This window comes from Alexandromys fortis, unplaced genomic scaffold, assembly GCF_014885135.2.
Source record: "Alexandromys fortis isolate MF-2015 unplaced genomic scaffold, M_Fortis_MF-2015_v1.1 scaffold_3, whole genome shotgun sequence".
In the NCBI taxonomy this organism is placed as follows: domain Eukaryota; kingdom Metazoa; phylum Chordata; class Mammalia; order Rodentia; family Cricetidae; genus Alexandromys; species Alexandromys fortis.
The window spans coordinates 23,466,611-23,488,200 of NW_026067909.1; the positions used below are offsets into that span (position 1 = coordinate 23,466,611).

The 21,590-nt window shown below is 39.6% G+C and overlaps 1 protein-coding gene across 1 annotated transcript in view; it reads right to left on the reverse strand.

The window, feature by feature from the left end:
* Window positions 1–481: 481 nt before the first annotated feature.
* The window catches only part of Agpat5 (1-acylglycerol-3-phosphate O-acyltransferase 5), a 44,909-nt gene continuing 23,800 nt past the window's right edge, over window positions 482–21,590 (reverse strand). The window contains exons 3-8 of the mRNA XM_050136819.1: window positions 17,984–18,099; window positions 15,271–15,360; window positions 11,604–11,694; window positions 9,584–9,745; window positions 7,921–8,044; window positions 482–5,515 (exon numbers count right to left, since the gene is read on the reverse strand). Coding sequence (XP_049992776.1) covers window positions 5,290–5,515; window positions 7,921–8,044; window positions 9,584–9,745; window positions 11,604–11,694; window positions 15,271–15,360; window positions 17,984–18,099 — 809 coding nt within the window. The 3' untranslated portion in view covers window positions 482–5,289. The remainder of the gene's footprint in view (window positions 5,516–7,920; window positions 8,045–9,583; window positions 9,746–11,603; window positions 11,695–15,270; window positions 15,361–17,983; window positions 18,100–21,590) is intronic.

Sequence of the window (21,590 nt, forward strand, 5' to 3'; positions counted from 1 at the left end):
AATATTTACTCACACACTCTGACAAGCAGAGCTGGGCTGAGTAAAACTTCACATAAAGGATCCCACACTCCAGAGTCACCACACTGACCCCCCTTAACAGAATTTCAGCATACTCCCCATTACAGCAAGCTCCAACAGGCATGTCCTGAAGGTTACATCAGCCCAGACTCAGTCTAAGGTTTACCTTAGAGTGGACTGCAAGGAGGAACCCCTCAGAGGTCACTGCAGAAGCCATGCTGTTTCCTTTATCTGTGTTCTTGGCATGAGCAGTCAGGCCCTGCCCAGTCCTGAAGATCCACCTTCTATCCAGCAGTGACGAGGCCACAAGACTACTACAGAACAGAGATATTCCTCCCTTTGTTAGATCTCCACACCACTTGATCTGAATCTTAATCAAAGCTTTCACCATAACGAGGCCCTCCACTCTCACACCCCACTGTCCCTTTGTGAAACAGGAAAGGATTAGAGCACATCACGTCACTGTGGTTTGATACAACTTTATTCACGCTGTCTGTCCTGAAAGTCATCTACGAAGACAGGAGATGAACCTGCATTAACCCCTGCTGCATTCTTTCTACACTCCACACCTGCTGCTTTGCCTGAAATCAACAGCTCACTTGGTCTCAACAATCTTTTGTAGCTAACATCTTAGCAATGTTCTAAGGGCACAGTTTATATAAAGCTGTCCAAGAGTGGAGAGCTAAGCAGTGGTAGACCCGACATGTGGTGGCTGCCTGCAGACTCATCACTCATGGATCAGTCAGAGTGGTGCCTGGCACACAGTGAACACTCAACAGATCCCCAACAAAGTGCACGTTGGAAACAATGTAGCTTTACAGCCACATCTGGCAATAAAACATACATATACACATAAAACATAAACACATTTTATATAACAATGTAACATTTTACCAGATTTTTATTATAAAAAGTGAGGCTTGTATTTTCCCATTGTGCTGAATTATGAAGCACCAGTAAACCCAGTAACACTTTCAGAATTTATTCTGAAGCTACATAAGAAAATGCGGTGATCAAGTTCTTGATACCTCAGACCTTGATTACTTGATCACTTCACAGATTGTGTCAGTAGCATTCCCATTTTATTTTACATATGAGGATTTATGAAATTGTAGAATATATCTTTATTAATTATTTATTCAGACATAAATCACAAACCAACAGTCTGGATGGAACACTGGCCTGTCTCATCATCAAAAGGCACGTACTGAGGATCTGCTCTGATGTCAGATTTCTATTTGAAGGAGTTTTTCCAAGGAATTTCTCTGCTTGGGTAACAATCAGGTATCGTTAAATTAGATACACAATACGTATATGTGTTACGTAAGGTACATTATATGACAAGTAGACTTCTGGCCTCTAATGAAACTCCACATTATGGCTCTCCATTCACCAAAAACATCAGGTCTACCAGCTTACAAAAACATATTAAATGAAATCTTCAAAAAAAATTTATAATTTATTTATTTTTAATTTATGTGTGCTTGTGTTTTGCCTGCATGTTTTGCCTCATCTATGTGAGGGTGTTAGATCTCCTGGAACTGGAGTTACAAACAGTAACTTCAATTACTGCCACCTGGGTGCTGGGAAGAGCAGCCAGTGCTGTTAACCCCTAAGCCATCTCTCCAGTCCCTCAAATGAAATCTCAACAAAAATGTTGTAGCTAAATTCAAAGTGATTCTCTGTGTCACTTTGATACAGATTCTTTTGATAGTGATTCTTTTGTATGTGCAGTCAGGGTAAAGAAGATCTCAGTACAGAGACCTGACAAGTCCGGAACTTGCTAAGTAGACCAGGCTGACCTCCAACTTGCAGCTATCCTCCTGCCTGGGTTTTCCAAGTACCCTGATTGCAGCCATGTGTCACAACACCCAGCTTTTATCCATGGTATCTGAATAAAACATTTTACATTCAGTTCAATCACACAAATACTTTACCTACATAATATCAAATTATCTGAATATACCAAATGTTACTTTCAGAGTACTGATCAAAGTTTTCACACTAACGCTGGAATGTTATGCATTCTGCCTATAATGCAAATTATATGGAACTGGTAATATTTTAAGTCAGCCAATCCTCAGTCTAAAGGACAAAAAGGAGAAACCAGCCTGCCTATAGATAGATACTCTAACATTCCAGACACCAGTGCTGGAGCACCTGCCAGAAAACCTGAAACCCAGCTTTCAATCTCAGCACTTCACAACAATTTGCAAGGTTAAAACTCATTTTTAGTATTTTACACCTGATCTTATTATCTTGTGAGACATTTCTGTCCTTTCAAATGTGGATCTGGTACACAATTAGGAGTCAATTATTTTATGCCTACATTTTGGCAGGTTTTAATTTCTAGTTTTTTAATAGCTAATCAAGTCATTTGACTGATAAAGCATGAAATACTGTAAAGGGAAAAGTAATGAGTATACAAACTATAAAGAAAACTGATAATTAAGTGAAAAAAATTACACAGAAATGAAATATGGAAGAAATCACCAAGTGTCTAAGAATTGGTCAGGCTGGCACTTTTATTTACAGCCTTGTTGAGTGACACCTGACAAGCTTCCTGGGGGGTCACCTGCTGATCACTGACTGACAACCATGAGCACAGGGCACACACCCTCTAAAGTAGGAAAATTAGCTTATATAGCCCAACTCTCGCATTGCTTCACAATTGGGGTTTTTCAATGTATTTTTTAAAAACTTTGCTCAATACTTAAAAAATATTGTAGCTTTATAAATTCAGAATTCAGGGCTAATCACTAAACCTTTTACATGCTAGAAAACAGGTGAACCCTGAGCCATGAAATGTTAGACAGCGCAGACATGAGAGCAACGAGAGCTTTTATTTCCTTACTTGCATCCAAATACCCTTTCCAAGAAACATAAAAGCATGCACAGTGATGGCACTCTTATCAAGGAAAGCTACAGTAGCCCCTAAGCTGCAATTCAACAGTAAGATTTATTTATTATAACAGTAATATAAATAAAATCTTAAATTATATTATCTGAAAGGATTCACAGGTAAGCTGTTAATTTTCAGAAAATAGTTATGTCAAGTCAAAATTAACATGTTTAAGAGACGCTTCTAGTTTTCCAAACGTTTTGATATAATTTATTTCTAATTTTATAGACTGCTCTCGAGAAGAGTAATTACAGCTCTAATGTTCAAAAGACCATATGTAGACCACTTTGCCCTGTTTAAAAAGAATCAGTTATTTCCATGTAATTCTAATGGTACTGTCTTCTAAAATCCAAATACACAGCACATACATAATTTGTTTTAATATGTGTACATATATGTATGTATGTATGTATGTATGTATACATGTGCATGTGGCTTCCCACACAGGCCAGAGAATATGTCCAATTCCAACTGAGCTGGAATTACAGGCTTTTGTGAGCCTCCACGCAGGTGCTGGGAACTGAACCCTCTGCAAAAATGGCAACTGTTCTTTATCTGATGAGCTGTTTCTCCTGTCCTCAGCCATGTTTAAAGTCGCCTAGCTTGTACTTATTTTGATCTGGTCAAAATGTATTTAACCAAAATGTGAGATTGATTTCAACTTCACTTTTTAAGTAAAAGACGATTACAATTTGGCACAGTAACATGATGAACAAGTTTTTTTATTTGCTTTTAGGCCACTAAATTCTTTGTACGTATGTGTACTGTATATGAATATACAGATCCATATGTGAACATACATATCCACATGTGAATATGCATATTCATATGCAGATATACATATTCATGTGAACACACATATCCATATATGAATATACAAACGCATAGAAACCAAGTGACAGAACGTGACTCTTCAAAGATGTTGGCTATAGCTCATTTCCTGGTTTCAGGAAAACAATATAAGAGGCAAAATTTCCCTCAATTAAAAAAATTTATTTATTGTGATTCAAATGGTCTATTTCAACTCGATCATTGGTATAATTTTGTGACAAAAATCTGTATGCAGAAAGGGTACCTTAAAGGACTAGTAGGCAATCACACTTAAATTACAACTAAGAATACAGCGAATCAAACTTTAGAAAGCCTCCTTCCGTAAGATACACTGCTGCAGGACTGAGAAGAGTGTGAGTTGGTCCTGGAAGGTAGCTCTCGTTCCCAGGTGATATGTATCAACAGTGTAGCTCCATGAAAACTAAAGAGAAATAAAATTTACCCAATTCTGATGTTACCTGACATGAACAAATGCAAAACGCTTCTTCAGTAGCCAAAGAGGCTTACCCATAGTCAGGGAAATGCCCCTCTGAGTCAGGCAGCACTGCCTGCACCCCAACAATGAACAGCACCACTGGAGGACACCAAGCCAGAAAGCAAGGGCTGGGAGAAGCAGCAAGCGACCATGAACGCACACGCTCCAGACCAAATGCAGTGCGAAAGCAAAGGGAGACAGGCAGAAGGCACGTGCTAGGACAGACAATCAGGATGCTGGCAGACTTCCATCACTGTGGTTGTCCGTGCTGTTATGAAAATAACAGGGCCCTTATGTTTATAAGCACTCACAGCACAGACACTGGGAGGCGCTAACTCAGTAGCTCAGATGCTGGGCTGTTTAAATCTCCGCCAAATGAGACAGTCACAACAGAGCTTCAACTCTACTCTGACAGTTTACACATTATTCTCTGTAGAATAGGGGGTATGCAAATTAAGCAATTTTAATAAATATTAGAAATGTTTGTTATTTTGTAAATATAAAGAAAACTAGCTAAATAGAGCAATATAATAAAAATATATGCTAGACAGGTTTTTTTGCCATGAATACTTCTCACCTTTTTCTTTGAACATTAACACATAATTACAATATCTTTCCATGACTTGCAGAATTTAACAAACACCCAGTATCACATAGCTTCAAAATATAAAATACTTTAGTGATAAGAGTTCGAGCTGCCAAGTAATCAAGATGGGAGATAACCAATATAGTGAAATATGCTAAAAAGTAATGTTAAAATACAGCCATCTAATTATAAACAACATCAAATTATACAATCCAAATGATTTTACAAGTGGACATAAGTTCATGAAGAACACAAAAACAGCATAAACTCCACTTAGCTTTCATTTTTCCAGCAACCCCAGCACCTGAAAAGCCATGTGTGTTTGCCCCAAATCAACTGCCTGTTGGCTGTGGTCACTAATTCTATTTTATCCAGAGTTCAATCACCAAGGCTTTAAAAAAACTTCTTTAATTCAGGAAACAATGTGACGTAATGTGCAGCCATCAGTAAGAGACAATGACTGGAGCCCGCAACTGCTTATGTCTTAATAACAAACCACAGGCAGCCAAGGAGGGTTCCATACAACCAGGTGCCCACATACAGTTTCCTTCCAGACTCTGTCATAAGCATGACAGCAGTCAGACTACCCAACATCAACACTGATGGTAAAGTCTTCTTGACACTGAGTCTGGAATGAACACTTTTCCCAGGAAATTTATTTCTTCTTTCTGGATCTGGTGAATCATAGAATTCTATGAGCAACCTATGGCCAGAATGAAAACAACAGAATTGATACTTTCAGTTTTGGACATTTTGGTTTTGAAACAAACAAACAAAAAATCATCTATTAGATACTAATTACTTGCTTGAGCAAGTACAGTTCCTTAGAACTCCATATGAGTGAGATATTAGAGACAGCGTGGTAGGGGATCCACCACTAGTTTACGGTATCATTGTAGTCTATCCTTACCAGATGGGAAGTGAAACTCAAAACACTTGGTTTAAGTGTTTGATGCGGACTTTCACATGGTTGCTGGGAAAGGAACCCAGGTCCTCTGGAAGAGCAACAATGCTCTTAACTGCTGAGCCATCTCTCCAGTCCCATTATTTTTCACCTCTCCATCTGTAAGAACTTAGAGCGCCCTGACTCATGTGACTAGTGGCCTACCACCTCACTCCTTCCTCTCATAGCTCTCATCCCGTCCAGACTAAAGAAAAGGGCTGAGGCTGTAGCTCATTGGTAGAGCACTTGCCTATGAAGTGTGAGCCCCTGGATCCAATCTCACAAAAAGAAGCGTTCAAAGAAGTTAAAGAAAAGAAATTCTTACAATATACATCGAGTTTTCATTCTGTGGCAGTCTGAGTAAGAATGTCCTCACAGTTTCATATATATGAATGCTTAGTTACCAGGGAATGGTGACTATTAGAGAAGGATTGGCCCTGTTGGAGGAAGTGTGCCACTGGGAGTGGGCTTTGAGGTTCCCCACGTCCATCCACGTCGTCTCTCTCAGTCTCTACTGCCTGTGGATTAGAATGTAACTCTCTACTACTTCTCCAGCACCATGCCTGTCTGACTGCTCCAATGCTCCCCATCACAACGATAATGGACTAAATCGCTGAAGCTGTAAGGAGGTCCTTAATTAAGTTCTTTCTCTTACAAGAGTAGCTTTGGTCATGGTGTCTCTTCAGAGCAACAGAACATTGACTAAGACACCTCCCAAAAGTTCATATTCCCATGTAATTATAAAAACAGAGGGAACAATAAAGAGCATAGTGTTAATTCTTGCTCTGACTTAAACATGTGAGGACACAGCAGCAGGACAGGACCTACAGCACAGGAAGCATTCCCATTGCCCTGTGGGCACATTCATAGAGGTAACAACGAGTACACGTTTGTTGTGGAATATTATTTTAAAATGTGTTACATTTGTTTGTGCTGTGGAACATTTGCTTAATGATGCAAGGATGTGTTACATTCTTTTACGTTGCATTTGTTTAACTCTGTGAAGCTGTATTACTTTGCCTGTCTAAAACACCTGATTGGTCTAATAAAGAGCTCAACGGCCAATAGTTAGGTAGGAAAAAGGATAGGCAGAGCTAGTAGGCAGAGAGAATAAATAGAAGGAAAAATCTGGGAGGAAAAGATTGAGGTACAGAAGACAGGAGGAGAGGAGAACTCCTGGGGCAGCCACCCTGCTACACAGCAAGCTATGGAGTAAGAATTAAAAAAAGGTATACAGAAGTAGAAAAAGGTAAAAGCCTGGGAGCATAAGGCAAGCGGGATAATGTAAGTAAAGAATAGTTGGCTAGAAACAAGCCAAGCCAAGGCTTCATCTTCATAAGAAAGAATAAGTCTCCATGTGATTTGGGAGTTGGGTGGCAGGCCCCCCAAAGAGCGAAAGAGTCAGAGAGTAAAAACGCATGTGAAGTGTTTATAATACAAACAGGTGGGTATTAAACACTGCCCAGTCCTTTCCTGAAAACACATTTTCATATTAAGGTACATAGGTCTTCTTACACTGACCCTATCACCAAAGCAATCCTGAATTGATGGGCTGAAAAACTTATGTCAGGTACTAACTAACTACTTTTTACTAACTCAAGAAAGGTGATAATTTCACTATGAAAATATCGACTGCCCCCTCCTCCTCCCACAAGCACACAGTGCTTCATTCACTGTCTCCATCTCCAAGGTTTTGCTGTTTCCTGCGCAGCTAGCACAGAGGAAAGGCTCCTCCTTTACATCACACAGCAGTCTACTCAGAAAACACTGCAGGCAGGCCACCTGCACACAATCTTCACAGTAACTCCTAACAGTTTAAAATGTGAGCACGGAAGAATAGAGTAAGATTTAACCCGAGTTCATGAAAAGCATCCCTGAAACAATAGCTTCACTGTAGCTGTGCAGTTAGCTTTGAAAGAAGCCTCCTAGTTGATCGTGCTGAGTTGTCATTGTACAGAAACCAATAGCTGTACTGATGCAGAAACGTTAAAAGTTAATGTTTATACAAGAGCAATTAAACGTGTTACACAGGAATATGAAAGGTTTTATCTGTGTGAGTCTGATTAGTATTTCGTAAATAATGAAACACCTCTTTTTCAAACTGGTTACTATAGTGAAATTGAGTTGAACTGTAGTTTCTGAATGCTGGAACTGTTAACACTTACTTATCTTTTATCTCAAAACGCTCATGAAGCCATTTTTTCATGTGTTCTTGTTCCTCTGGAACTTCATTTTTGTCTATACGATCAAAGTGAATATGAAGTTTGGGACACTGTTTGCAGAGAAACTCTAACAAAGAAGAAAAAGATTTCAGGTCTTACTACTCTAGAATTCATGGTTATATAATGTAACTTACAATGAAAACAAAGTGATAAAGACCCCAAAAGTTGGAAAAAACCCTATAAACTATGACTTGCAGTATTAAGCTCAGGTTAAAATCTGTATTAACACACAGCACTTGCTAACCCCGAGTCAGCTCTCACTGACTTCTAACAGCCGAACTGAAAAAGCAGCCATCTAGGTAGAGAAGTGACAAAATGAAACCTATCACTTTGTATACTAAAGTTTTTTTTTTTAATATTTAAAAGTTAAAAATCTCTTATATTGTAGTGCTTTTTCTCTTTTACTGTCAAAGCCAATTCCTTCCTCAAAGTATGTATGAAAGCTGGCTGGTTTTGACCATCACACCGCTTCATGTTCCTAGGGTTAGGGTTGCATGATTACAATAGAACTCTTCTGTCTGTGACAAACGTGTGTTTCTCCCCCTCTCTGCTCTTCTCTAAGATGAATACTCTGAAAGGGGCCGGACTCTTCCAGCACTCCTTTGTTCTTCTGCTCCCATGTTCAAATGACGGGGCTGTGGCTACAGTTACTTAAACTATTCTCACTCAAAACCCTTTGGTTATGACACAGGCAACAGTTCTGAGTCCTTAAAATCTAGTACATGCTTGAGAAGGGTACAATTTCTTCTTGTTCAATAATACAAACGTCCTTCCCAAGCATGCTACAAAGAAGGCTTAAGACAAAAACCATTTTTAAAAAGGGTGGAAGAAGAGGGAAGCTAAGTATAGTGGTTTGAGTTCAAGGCCAGCTTGGTCTACACAGTGAGTTCCAGGAGAGCCAAAGCTACACAGTGGGACCCTGCATTGAAAAATAAAACCAAACCAAGCAAACCAAAACAAAAAAACAAAAACAGAAAAAGAAGTTTCAAGACGGACTGGTCAATGGTGGCGCAGGCCTTTTACCCCAGCACTCAGGAGGGCAGAAGCAGGTGGATCTCTGTGAATTCGAGGTCAGCCTGGTCTACAGAGCGAGTTCCAGAACAGACTCCAAAGCTACAGAGAAACCCTGTCTTGAAAAAAACAACAACAACAAAAAAAAAAAAAGGGGGGGGAGGAAGGAGTTTCAAGACTACCACTGACCATGGCTATGCCTCTTGACACTGCAAGCTGAGCAGCTTGTCCTCATATCTTTGTAGATTTTCCCAGTCTCATATGTGAACCTCTGGCAGGAAGAAGCCAGGTTAAAGACCTCCACAGACTCATCAGAAACATAAAATTTAGAACGCTGAGTGAAATTTCAAATGCTATGCATTAGTAACCACCAGTAAGTAAAATAAAGGAAGGCCAGCTGGAGGGCTATAAAATCTTAACACAGGGTGGCTGAATCAGGAGGACTGCAAATTCGAGGCTAGAGCTAAATACAAGCACCAAATTCTTCCACAGAAAGGCACTGACTAACTGAAAAGGGAAGAAAGAGAGAAAAGAGTTTATATCCTACCTGTACCATGTACTGCCCAGACTCTAATACACAGAAATATGGACTTACCAGTCATGGACGGTGTATTTGAGTATTTTCCTGACCCTTTCTCATTCCCTTCGTAAACCACTGTGACATCGTAAATTGCATCTAAATGACTCTTCATAGAATCAAAAGCAACATGAGTTGCCTTTATCCTTGGTGTCAGCACGTGTTTTAATACTGGAAGGCCTAGAAAGCAGGAGGATTCAGTGTGGTCATGATCAGAAATATATTAAGATCAACATCTAAATTACTTATCAACTATAGCAAATAGACAGGAATTAAAAGTTTAAAGCCCTAACGTCACATCTATGAGCTGGCTACGGGCTTAGAATGCTCTCTTGCATTTCCATCTTTACTGGGTCAAACTGCACTGAACAAATATTCATTAAACATCTACATGAATGAGACACCCTGATGGAGGCTGGGAAAGGCTGGCTTCGGGAAGCTTGTGACTCACTTGGACCCTTCTCTTTGGTAAGCCCCGAAAGGAAAGATACACAAAGGGGAACGACATCTTGCCAATCACTCAACTTTTTCTAGGAGTAGAATTCATCATTCCCTCCACTCTCTTCTGCTGTTTTCTCTGCTTGACTCGAGTATGTACTGACAATTTCACAGGAAACACGAGGTCTCGCTGTGAAATCTGAACAGCGACTAGGTAAGTGTCTACCGCCTCTCTCCAGGGAAAGTGGCTGCATAAGGAAGAACAGTTGCAGTATGGTGGGACGGTCTACACAAGAATTTTTAAAATGCAGGGTGGTGTGGGAAAGAAAACGATTCCCACAACCACATATCTGACTTCAGTCCCCAGGGCAGAAGGAGTATAATTTATTCACACACTTGTACCAAAGTCTGAAAAGTCAACCAAGTTGAGAAACTTTCTTGTCAGCTAAGTCCTTCTTTGCCACTAGAGGCCATCTGATCTCAGGACTTTATAGACTTACCCCATCAGACCTGCAGGTTGTGTGTTACCTTAACCAGGATTATTAATTTTTTGACAGACCCAGGCTGGCCTCAAATTAATAAGCCTCGGACCTTAGATCCCAGACACTGGGTTCATAGGTACGCACTACCAATTCTGGCTCAACCAATATTTCTATTAGATGATTAGAACTGGAAGCCCAAAAAGCAGGTTAGAAGTGATAGCAACATATAAGAAGAAATGCATGCATGCCTGTCTGTACCTATTAACACCCAGTCCTCCAGTGTCTAATTATCACAACCACGCAAAGAATGCCCACAAATCAGACAAAGCCTAGCCTTTTGTGACTGCCCAGAAGGAAATTCCCATCCTTCTGGGATGTCAGAAAGCATATCCTCCTCTAGTCTTCATGCAGAAAGAACTGTGATCCCAACCAATGCTTCTCAATTCTGAAGCATAATGTAGCTGGCACAAACTATCTTGAAATTTGAAGTCATTAACTAACTGATTCTTCCAAGTGTATTTATCCAACTCCTAGATCTATACTCAAAGAACTTGAATGAAAATGTGACAATGAACCCGTATTTTATGGACTAATTTTAAAAATAATTTTAAAAAGAAAATTGTCTAAAAAGTAGACAGGAATAAACAAACTCTCCTTGTGGATTATCTAGTACTTGCTCTGGCACTGACTCTGTCTTGTTTTCATCTCCAGTTCACAGCGTGGGAGTATATGCCATAGCAAGCATGTGAATCTAACCTCTGTGACACAAATTACTAAGAATCTACTTAACTCTGTAAAAGTTCAGACACTCTCTCATTCAGTTCTTATAAGAAACACATATTCTCACGGGCTGGAGAGATGCCTCAGAGGTTAGGAGCAATGATAGCTCTTTCAGAGGTCCTGAGTTCAATCTCCAGCAACCACACATGGTGGCTCACAACCATCTATAATGAGATCTGGCGCCCCCTTCTGACATACAGGCAGAACACTGTATAATAAATAAATACAAAATAAGTAATCTTAAAAAAGAAAAAAACCCCATATTCTCCAGGAAGAACCTAAAGAAAACAAAGATCCCTAAAAATTACTTTTCTGAATATAGTCAAAATTCTGCTTACCCCGTTGAGCAGCAAATGCCTGACTGGCTGAAAGGACTTTTGTCTGTGTTCTATTATATCTCGTTCCCTCTGGAAAAATCACAAGATACATCTGTGGGGCATAAATAAACTTTAGTTTGTGTGAGTCCACTGTTGTAACCACTAACGTAACAATTCAAACTGTGACTGTTGAAGTAGATCTTCACATGGTGAGAAAATGTGTATTCATTTACAAAAAACCTTTACTTTCAGCAAAGTTACCAAAATGCAGAGATTCAAGTAAGGCTGACCACAACACAGACTACAATAAAACATAGCTCTACGTTTATGGTAAAGCAAATCTTTAAAAATCTATAACTATATCAGGCAGTGGTAGCACACACCTTTAATCCCAGCATTCGGGAGGCAGAAGCAGATGGATCTCTGTGAGTTAGCCTGGTCTACAGAGTGAGCTCCAGGACAGGCTCATCCTCTGGTGGCCTTAGCTCTATCGGAGTACCACCCCTGTACTTTGTTGGAATATACCAACAAAGCACGGGCCAAAATAAAGCCTTCTCTCAAGCTGCTTATTAGAAATTTAACTAGGGTACTAACTAAGGAGAGGGGGTAATACAGAAAATTAATACAAAGAGTGGTGCTACTGAAGTTGGACTAGAAGGATTTTGTATTATAAGATAGCCATGAACTAGGGATGAAATGTGCCTGTTAGGATGTAAAGTATCCACCACAGGCTCAGCAATGCCAACATTTGGTTTCCAGACGGCAGGTGCTGTTCTGGAACCTGTGGAACCTTCAAGACATGGGGCCTCGCGGGAAGAAGTAGAACTCTGTGCAGTGAATCCTGAGATTTATAGCCTGACCCTGCTCCCTGCCCTGTCCCCAGATCTACAGAGATCTGAGCAAGCAGCCTCATGTTCTTGCTGCCACAGCTATGTCGCCATGCTTCTCAGTCATTATACTGTCAAACCACACATCAAAAGACACCCTTCTTCCTTTACATTGCTTTCTGTGAAAGTAATACAGTGCCCATGCAAAATACATTAGTTTTTGCTCAACCAGAGAAGACTCTTTACAATTCATCATTACTGCCAAATTTGTTGTTGTTTGTTTAGGTTTAGGATTCCAGGGGGAAAAGGGTCCAACATGATAGGGAATTGTGGAAGCAGACAGGAGATACGGCATCAGGAAGAGTGAGAACTCGCATCTCCAACTTTGAGCAGGTAGCAGAGTTTTAACTGGGAACAGTGTGGGGCTTTTAAATCTCAAAGTCCTTTCCCAGTTATATACTGACTCTGAAAAAATCATGCTTTCTAAACTGATCCAATCAGCATGACTACATGAGAACCAAGTATTCAAGTATCTGAGCCTCAAGGGGAGATTGTCTTGCAAACCACCACACATGTTTTTGTTTATGTGATGTGACCTGGGCATGTGGACCTCTTTTGTTATTTCTGTATTTGGTATGGATGAAGGAAGCTGGGAAAGCCCACAGTATGTGAAGGAGGATTGAGCCTGAACAATGGGCAAGGCATAGAAGAGATAAAGTCAGACAGACAAAGGGAACTGGGTTGGTGAACAGGATGTGGATCCTCATCTAATCCTGAAGGTTAGGGTTATTCTGGACAAGACAGATGGGACTAGGCTTGGGCACAGAGTCTAGCACTCAGGCTAGAACTGTTGATTTAGAAGAACAAATGAACCGGGTAGAGTTGTCTGGGTTGCATAGAGTGGAGTTGGTGAGTAGATTATCTTCCCCAGTTAAATATGAGGGCAAGCAAGGGCTCTTCATAAGTATGTTAAGAGTTAGCAAGGCAAATTACATTCCCTACTATAAATGAAACTGACCCACAGAGGCATGTGAGCATGTCCCCAAGACGTTGGTGAGGGTGGAAGGAGATTCAGGTATGGGTCTAATGGCCCTCCCTGCTGAGAGGCAGTCAGTCCTACAAATTATGGGAAAAGAGTCCTCAGATGGGCAGAATCTGGTGTGTGTTTGGAAAAGGAACTCAGTCTTGATGGATGGAATGGTTTTGAGAAGGAGTCCAGGTTACCCAGCTAGGAATGAGGCCAACTGGGTCTGTCCAAAAGTTGGGTAAACACACATGTTGGGACTTCCTAGCTTATGGTAGTATGCATTAAGTGAGACAGAGCCTGCATGGGTCTGCACTAGGTCCTCTACATATGTTATGGTTGATGGCTTGGTGTTTTTCTGGGACTTCTAACAGTGGAGATGGGGGTGTCTCTCATTCTTCTGTCTGCTCTTAGGACCCTTTTCTTCCTACTAGCTTCACCCAGCCTTGATACGAGAGTCTGTGCCTGGTTTTATTGTATCTTGTTTTGCTATGTTCAGCTGGTATCCCTGAGAGGCCTGGTCTTTTTGAAAAAGAAACAGAAAAGGAATGGATTGGGGGAATGGGGAGGAGTGTGTGTATGGTGGGGGGTAACTGGGAGGAGTTGAGGGAGGCGAACTGCAGTTAGGGATATGTTGTATGAGAGAAGAATAAATTTAAAGAGAAGCAGGCAAAATAAGTGTTCCTAGTGCAGTGGCCAAGGTTGGGCTAGTTTCAAATCTTATTTCAACAATCTTTTTCTAAGTTTGCCTGTTATACTATATAAATAAGGCCAACCCAATTTCCCAGAAAATTAGGAAACAACCTTCCTCAAGACCCAGCAATACCACTTTTGGGTATATATCCAAAGGATGCTCAATTGTGCCACAAGGACATGTGCCCAACTATGTTCAGAGCAGCATTGTTTGTCATAGCCAGAACCTGGAAACAACCTAAATGCCCCTCGACAGAAGAATGGATAAGGTAAATGTAGTACATTTATACTTACTACATAGCATAAAAAAATGACATCTTGAAATTTGCAGGCAAATGGATAGAGCTAGAAAATATCATTTTGAGTGAGGTAACACAGACCCAGAAAGACAATGACAATATATACTCACTCATAAGTGGTTTTTAAACATAAACCAAAGAAAACTAGCCTACAAATCACAATTCCAGAGAACCTAGACAACAATGAGGACACGAAGAGAGACATATGTGGATCTAATCTACATGGGAAGTAGAAAAAGACAAGATCTCCTGAGTAAATTGGGAGCATGAGGACCATGGGAGAGGGTTGAATGGGAGAGAAGAGGCAAGGAGCAGAGAAAAATAAAGAGCTCAATAAAAATTAATTAAAAAAGTATAAGATAAAAAAAAAAAACAAAGCAAAAAGAAAGCCACTAAAAAAAAAATAAGACCAACCATTCCAATAGAAAATCATGATTCTCTTTTTGTACCTCCTCTATATTCATAATATTTTTCTTCCCCTCTTTATTAAAAATAATGGTGGCACATGCCTTTAATCCCAGCACTTGAGAGTCAGACACAGGCAGAGCTCTGAGTTCGAGCTCAGCCTGGTCTACAGAGCAAGTTCCAAGACTGTCAAGGCTATTAAAAAAAAAGAAAGAAAGAAAGAAAGAAAGAAAGAAAGAAAGAAAGAAAGAAAGCCCAAAACACTAGGAAAAAAGCTTAAAATCATTAGTAGCAATCTTTCCTGACAGCTAAGAGGACAGTTTATCTCAACAAAACTCTGAATGAGTTATTCCACATGTGGTAATATTGTTTTTAAATGACTGAGATTTTAACTTCTTAAATTGCAAACTGAGTTGAGGAATGGAAACGGGCACGCTTACTGGTGTTCCTGCATTCACGTAGCTCTGAAGCATGTTTCTCATTTCTTTCTCATTAAATTTGGCACTTCGTTTTACATAAATTCCTCCATGCTGGTACATAAAAAAGAAAAAGAAAAGAAGCAATTACTCTTTAAATAACTAATTGTCATAGTCATCAAAAAGGCAACTTTACTCCAAACGAGTAAGGAATAAACCTACATTTCAGAACTCAAGCTACAGTTAATATTTAAGTATCACCATCTATACAATTCCACAAAAATTGATGTGGGAGTCCCCTCTGTATTTGTGAATATGTTTTATTACCATTGGTTAATAAAGAAGCTGCTTTGACCTACTGCAGGGCAGAATAGAGCTAGGAGGAAAAACTAAACTGAATGCAGAGAGAAAGAAGGTAGAGTCAGGGAGATGCCATGTAGCTGCTGAAGCAAAAGACGTCAGAACCTTTCTGGTAAGCCACAGCCTCGTGGTGATACACAGATTAAAAGAAATGGGTTCATTTAAGATATAAGAGCTAGCTAAAAATATGGCTAAGTTGTTGGCCAAACAGTGCTGCAATTAATGAAGTTTTTGTGTGATTATTCAGGTCTGGGTGGCCAGGAAACCATAGAACAGTCTCCGATTACAGAAAATTCTATTTCTACAGAACCTGAATAAGACTGTGTGTTGCACTGTGCTGAAAAAATACACAATTAATTTTGTCAGGAGTTAAAATTTTCTTTCTTTAAAAGATTTAATTCAACAACTTTTTGTGATGGATCTTAACTCACTGATTTCAAACAAAGTTAATTAAAAGTACCTTTAAAATGTCCACACTCCCAGGACTAGAAAGATGGCTCAATGGATAAGAGCACTTGCTGCTCCTTCAGAGGACCTGGATTCAGTTCCCAGCACCATATGGTTACAACTATCTCTGACCCAGTTGCAGAGGATCTAGCATCTTCTTCTGACCTCCATGATCACAAAGAATACATATATACAAGACACCCAACCACATAAAGTAAATTAAAAATAATAAATAAATAAAAGAGGCCACTGGCCAGGAGGAAAGAGCATACATTTTTTTAATATCTATGCTTACAATCTTTGGAAATTAAAATATGGACAAAGCACCAGAAATATATATATAGAAGACAGTCAGCCACACAGAATAAATTGAAAGGAAGGAAAGAAGGACGGAAGGACAGAAGAACGGAGAAAGAGAGACAATCTTTGGAAATTAAAATATGGACAAAGCACCAGAAATATATATATAGAAGACAGTCAGCCACACAGAATAAATTGAAAGGAAGGAAAGAAGGACGGAAGGACAGAAGAACGGAGAAAGAGAGAGAAGGAAGGAAGTAAAAGAAAGACAGAGGAAGGAAGGAAGGAAGGAAGGAAGGAAGGAAGGAAGGAAGGAAGGAAGGAGAGAAAGAGAGAGAGGAATGAAGAAAGGAAGGAAGGAAGCAAGCAAGCTGGTTACTGGCCAAGGTAGAAGGGCATTAAAAATAATTTTAAGAAAAGTCTACACTTACAACCTTTAGGGAATTAAAATATGGACTCAGCTACAGAGATTCATGTGACATTACAGACTACATTTTGTTCCCCCAAAATCTTATATTGAAGCCCAAACTTTCACAGCAACTGTATATGGACATAAGGTCCTTAAGAAAATAATTACAGTTAAGTGAAATACACTAGCTAAGGCCCTGCTAGAATGTGCGTATGTGGAGAGAAGGCCAGCTCAGAACACAGGGAGAAGGCAAGTCTGCAAGTCAAAAACGTGGGTCTTGGGAGAAAGGAGCACTACACACACCCTGATCTTGAGGAGACGTCAACCTTCTTAACTGTGAGAAACACATTCATTTACTGAGCTCAGTTTCTGGTTTTATTTCCTAAAGATCACTAACTACATTTGAATCAATTTTTAAGCTTTTTAAAAATAATTTATTTTTGTTTTATATGCGTTAGTGCTTTTGCCTTCGTGTATGCCTGTGTGTGTGTGTCAGATCCTCTGGAACTGGAGTCACAGACAGCTGTAAGCTGCTATGTGGGTGATGGGAATTGAACTCATGTTCTCTGGAAGAGCAGTCAGTGCCTTTGACTGCTGAGCCATCTCTCCAGCCCCTTGAATCAATTTATTAACATAACTGATTGTCAAATTCTATGCCTGTTAATTTCCTATTTGGTGTCTAGGTATCTGTCTTTCTGCTATTTCATTTGACTATCTAGAAAAGCAGACATGTAGAGTCCCCATTCAGAATGAGCGCTGCAGAGACAGCTTAGTTGGGAAAGCACTAGTCTGGGCACCGCAGTCCACACCTTTAATCTCGGTAATGGCAAGGCGGCAGACAGGTAGTTGGGGCTAACTGGCTGGCTAGCCTGGCCGACACAGCAAAGGTCTGTCTAGGAGACTGTCTCAAACAAAGAGTGACTGAGCACGGACAGTTATGCCAAAAATCGTCCTTACCTCCACATGCATCAATATATGCACGCAAGCATGCACGTGCGTGCACACAAAATTCTAAATAAAAATACTTAAATTTAAAACAAGCCATTAAAAATCATTTTAAAAACATCTGTATTGAGGCTGTAACTCAGTAGAAGGCTATTTGCCTAGTATGCACGAGGCCCCACGTCCATTCACTAGTACCATACATAAAACAAAGAAAATCAGATATATTTTCACTAAATTGTGTTTAATTTGAAATAAAAGGGCAAAGACAAAGGTTACCTGAGCAAAGTAAAACCCATACAATGGAATCCATTTTAACCTGTCTTTCAGCACATAGCGCACATGTCCAAGGGCATTCTGTCGGGCAGCCAGCATGTCTGCAATAATCCAGTCAACTGTAAGACAGAACCCAGTCAGTACTAGCCAAAGTCCGCTCCAGCCTTCCCCTCGCAGAAACAAAAACTCTTCCTCATAGCACTGTTGAAAACATGACTGGAGTCAGAGGCAGAAGGATACAAGCTCAAAGCCAGTCTGTCTACACAGCAAGTTCAGGCCAAGTAGGGCAACACAGTAAGACCTGTCTTAAAATAGTTTTTTGTTTTTAATTTTTAAAAAGAAAATACGATTAAAATGCTTAAAACAAAGCCAACTCCAGACACATTAAAAATACATAAATAAACCTTAAGTCAAAGAGAAGTTATCTTTTCCTATTTCTTAGAAGGCCTTTTATTTCAGGAATAAAACACAAAAGCTATTTTTACATATGACTGGTGAAATTTTGCTCAGTGTAAGGACACTGCTACTCTTGCAGAGGACACAGGTCTGGTACCCATACAGTGGCTCTGCCTCTAACTCCAGTTCCAGGGGATGTGACGCCCTCCTCTGAGTTCCAAGTGTACCAGGCATATATATGGTGCATACACATATATGCAGGGACTCACACATCCACATAAAAATAAAAAACAAATGTTTAAAAACATTCAAAATATTAAATAATCCAACAACAGAATATGCAAAGAATAAAGTCACTTTTAATTAAGGCTAAAAATCAGAAATGTTTCTCTTTAACGAAGAATGGGAAATTATAAACAAAAATGGCAAATGAAACAAGTGCAGCTAAATATTCTACAACACAAGGTCTGACAGGAGGCTTCCACACTGCATCTTCACTAGTGGCTTCCTAGATGCAGTGTGCAATTGTAACGAGGATCTCACGTGACTTACAGCAGTGCTGGGTAGATATGCACTCCTTATTCTCAGCTTTTGAAACTGTGGGTTGCATACCCATAAGGGTTCATATAACTGATTGTAGGGGTTGAAAAAACTTTGGGAATAAAAGGTTTGTTGTTTTTTTTTTTAACAATGACCAAAAATTAATTCAAAATCAAATGCACAATGAACCAGGTATCTCAGGCATCTCTCCCGACGCTTTAATGTGCAATGCCACTGCGGCTTTCATTCTGAACACGAGACACATGTGATTCTTACCACGCATGCCGTCACACCATGCAATGCCAACCAATGGTGCCAGAAACATGACTCAGATTCAAGACCAGTAGAATATTGAGTGTAGTGCATTTAACAGAGAGACAGACAAACAGACAGACACATGCATACAGTTTCCTGCTGACACAAAAATATAATGGCTTAATTACAGAAATTATTTAATATTTCACCACTACCATTCCTCAGACTGTAAGTACCAAACCAGTATATGTTTCAATTATACTGCATTTGAATGTTTGATTTTAAAAACTTGTTTGTTTTTAAACAATCGAGTTTCATTAAACGAATTTTGGCCTAGTAATAGAATGGAATTTCAAACAATTTCTGCAATGGCACTAAACATATTGTGTATGTTGTACTGTGTGTATTTATGGAAACATTCTTAGCAATAACAACTACAAAATCAATCCTGATGAATTCTGAAAAACACTGGAATGGTCTACATCCTATAGTATCAAATACTCAGCCAAAGTCAACTAATTCCTTATATACAATTCACCCATATCATTAATATGCAGGTTGCCTTTCATCTTTAACAAATGCTAAAATTATATGTATTTAAAAATAAATCTTTCTACTATTTATTAGTGAATGTTGGCCATATTATACTATATACTTGGGGGTCACATAAAACTTTCTCAGGTGAAATAAATAAAGAGAAATAAGAAAGTGTCCTAAAAAGCGGAAAAATTTAAGACAAGACTAACTGGCTGCTGGGACCATTAAATGGCTAGCTCCTTGAGAATGGAAACATCAAGGTGATAGGTAAGGAAAAGTCTGCTGGGATTTAGAGGAATTTAAGGGTATACAACAAGGATGTTGCTGAGAATCTGAAATGAAGTGTATTGGGGCCATCAAAATGAGACCAAAAGGAGTCAATTAGAGGAGACAATATTTCATTTAAAGCAACAAACGATTCCAGTCAGTCCAACAGTGCAGGTCTGCAGTCCTACCTCTTTGGAAGACTGAAGCAGAAGGATCGTGAACTCAAGGCCCACCAAGATAACTTAGTGAGACTATGCTTCAAAATAAGAAATAAAAAGGCCTGGAGACGTAGCAATGGAGTAAGTGCTAATCCTGTGTGTGGCTCTGGGCTCTATCACAACATGAAAGAAAGTGTGGGGGGGGGGTGGCAAACTATAGGAAATATTATAAAGCATGAAATTTAAAATCTTATCAAGATGGGGCACTTTTCTACAACCTGGTATAATTCTTGATCATTTAAAATCCTTTCCTAATGCAAATACAAATGGAATATCCTAAGATTTTATCCCTTTAAATGAATAATCAACTTTCAAGAAAAGTCTTAATTAAATATTTTTAAGTTAGGGATTATAAAAGTTATTTCTAGTTATATCTTGGAAATATAACCAAGCCTGTGAGAAGAATACTTAATGTATTGTCTTCATAAGCACTGAGAACTTATTCTGTGAAGGCTCTATGGCAGCGGTTCTCAACGGGCCTATGCTGTGACCCTTCAACATGGTTCCTCATGCTGCGGTGACCCCAACCATACAATTATTTCATTGCTATGTTACGACTATAATTTTGCTACTGCTATGATTCATAATGTAAATACCTGATATGCAACCCCAAATGGGTCACAACCCACAGGTTGAGAAACACTAATCAATGGTGTTTCCTTGCCCAGGTATAGTGGTATATTCTGGATTTAAATGAGATAAACAGCTAAAAGCCAAATTTGACATCTTCTCCTGATATTTTGTTTTTTTATAGCTTAGGGAATAATAAACCCATTTTTATATTTAAATAAGCAGTTATATTGTGGACTCTGGTTCACCTTCTAAGAACTATTAAGAGACTATATAAATATTTCAAAATAAGTCATGTGTACAAGATAAATTGCCCTAAACCATGACTTTAAATTTGAAAACTTTAGTAAAAACACTTAAATAATTTACAAGCTGGGCATGGTGGCAATTCCTTTAATCTCAGAGCTGGGGAGGCTGAGGCAGGCAAATCTCTGTGAGTTCAAGACCAGCCTGGTCTACAAGGCAAGCTTCAGGTCAGCTGGGGCTGTATAGTAAGACCTGGTGCCAAATAAAAATGTAACATAGATAGATAGTCAGATGATACAGCATAGATTCACCAGTCCCTGTTTGGGCACCACTGTCGATTGCGTTGGGTGGGTTACTCAGTCTAGGGGTTTGTAACCCACCCTGCAATCAGTTATTCCAGGGTTTCGAAGGGGCTCTACCTGGAAGGGAATGAGCTAGGACAGAAGAATGAGGCCAAGCAGATTTGCCAAAGCCCCGTTTATTAGGATCGTGGTTGCTGTTTATATAGCCCCTGAATGAGGGCGGGGGGGGGGGGGGGGGGGGGGGAAACGAGATTCTTGCTGCGTGTTCCAGGTCACAAC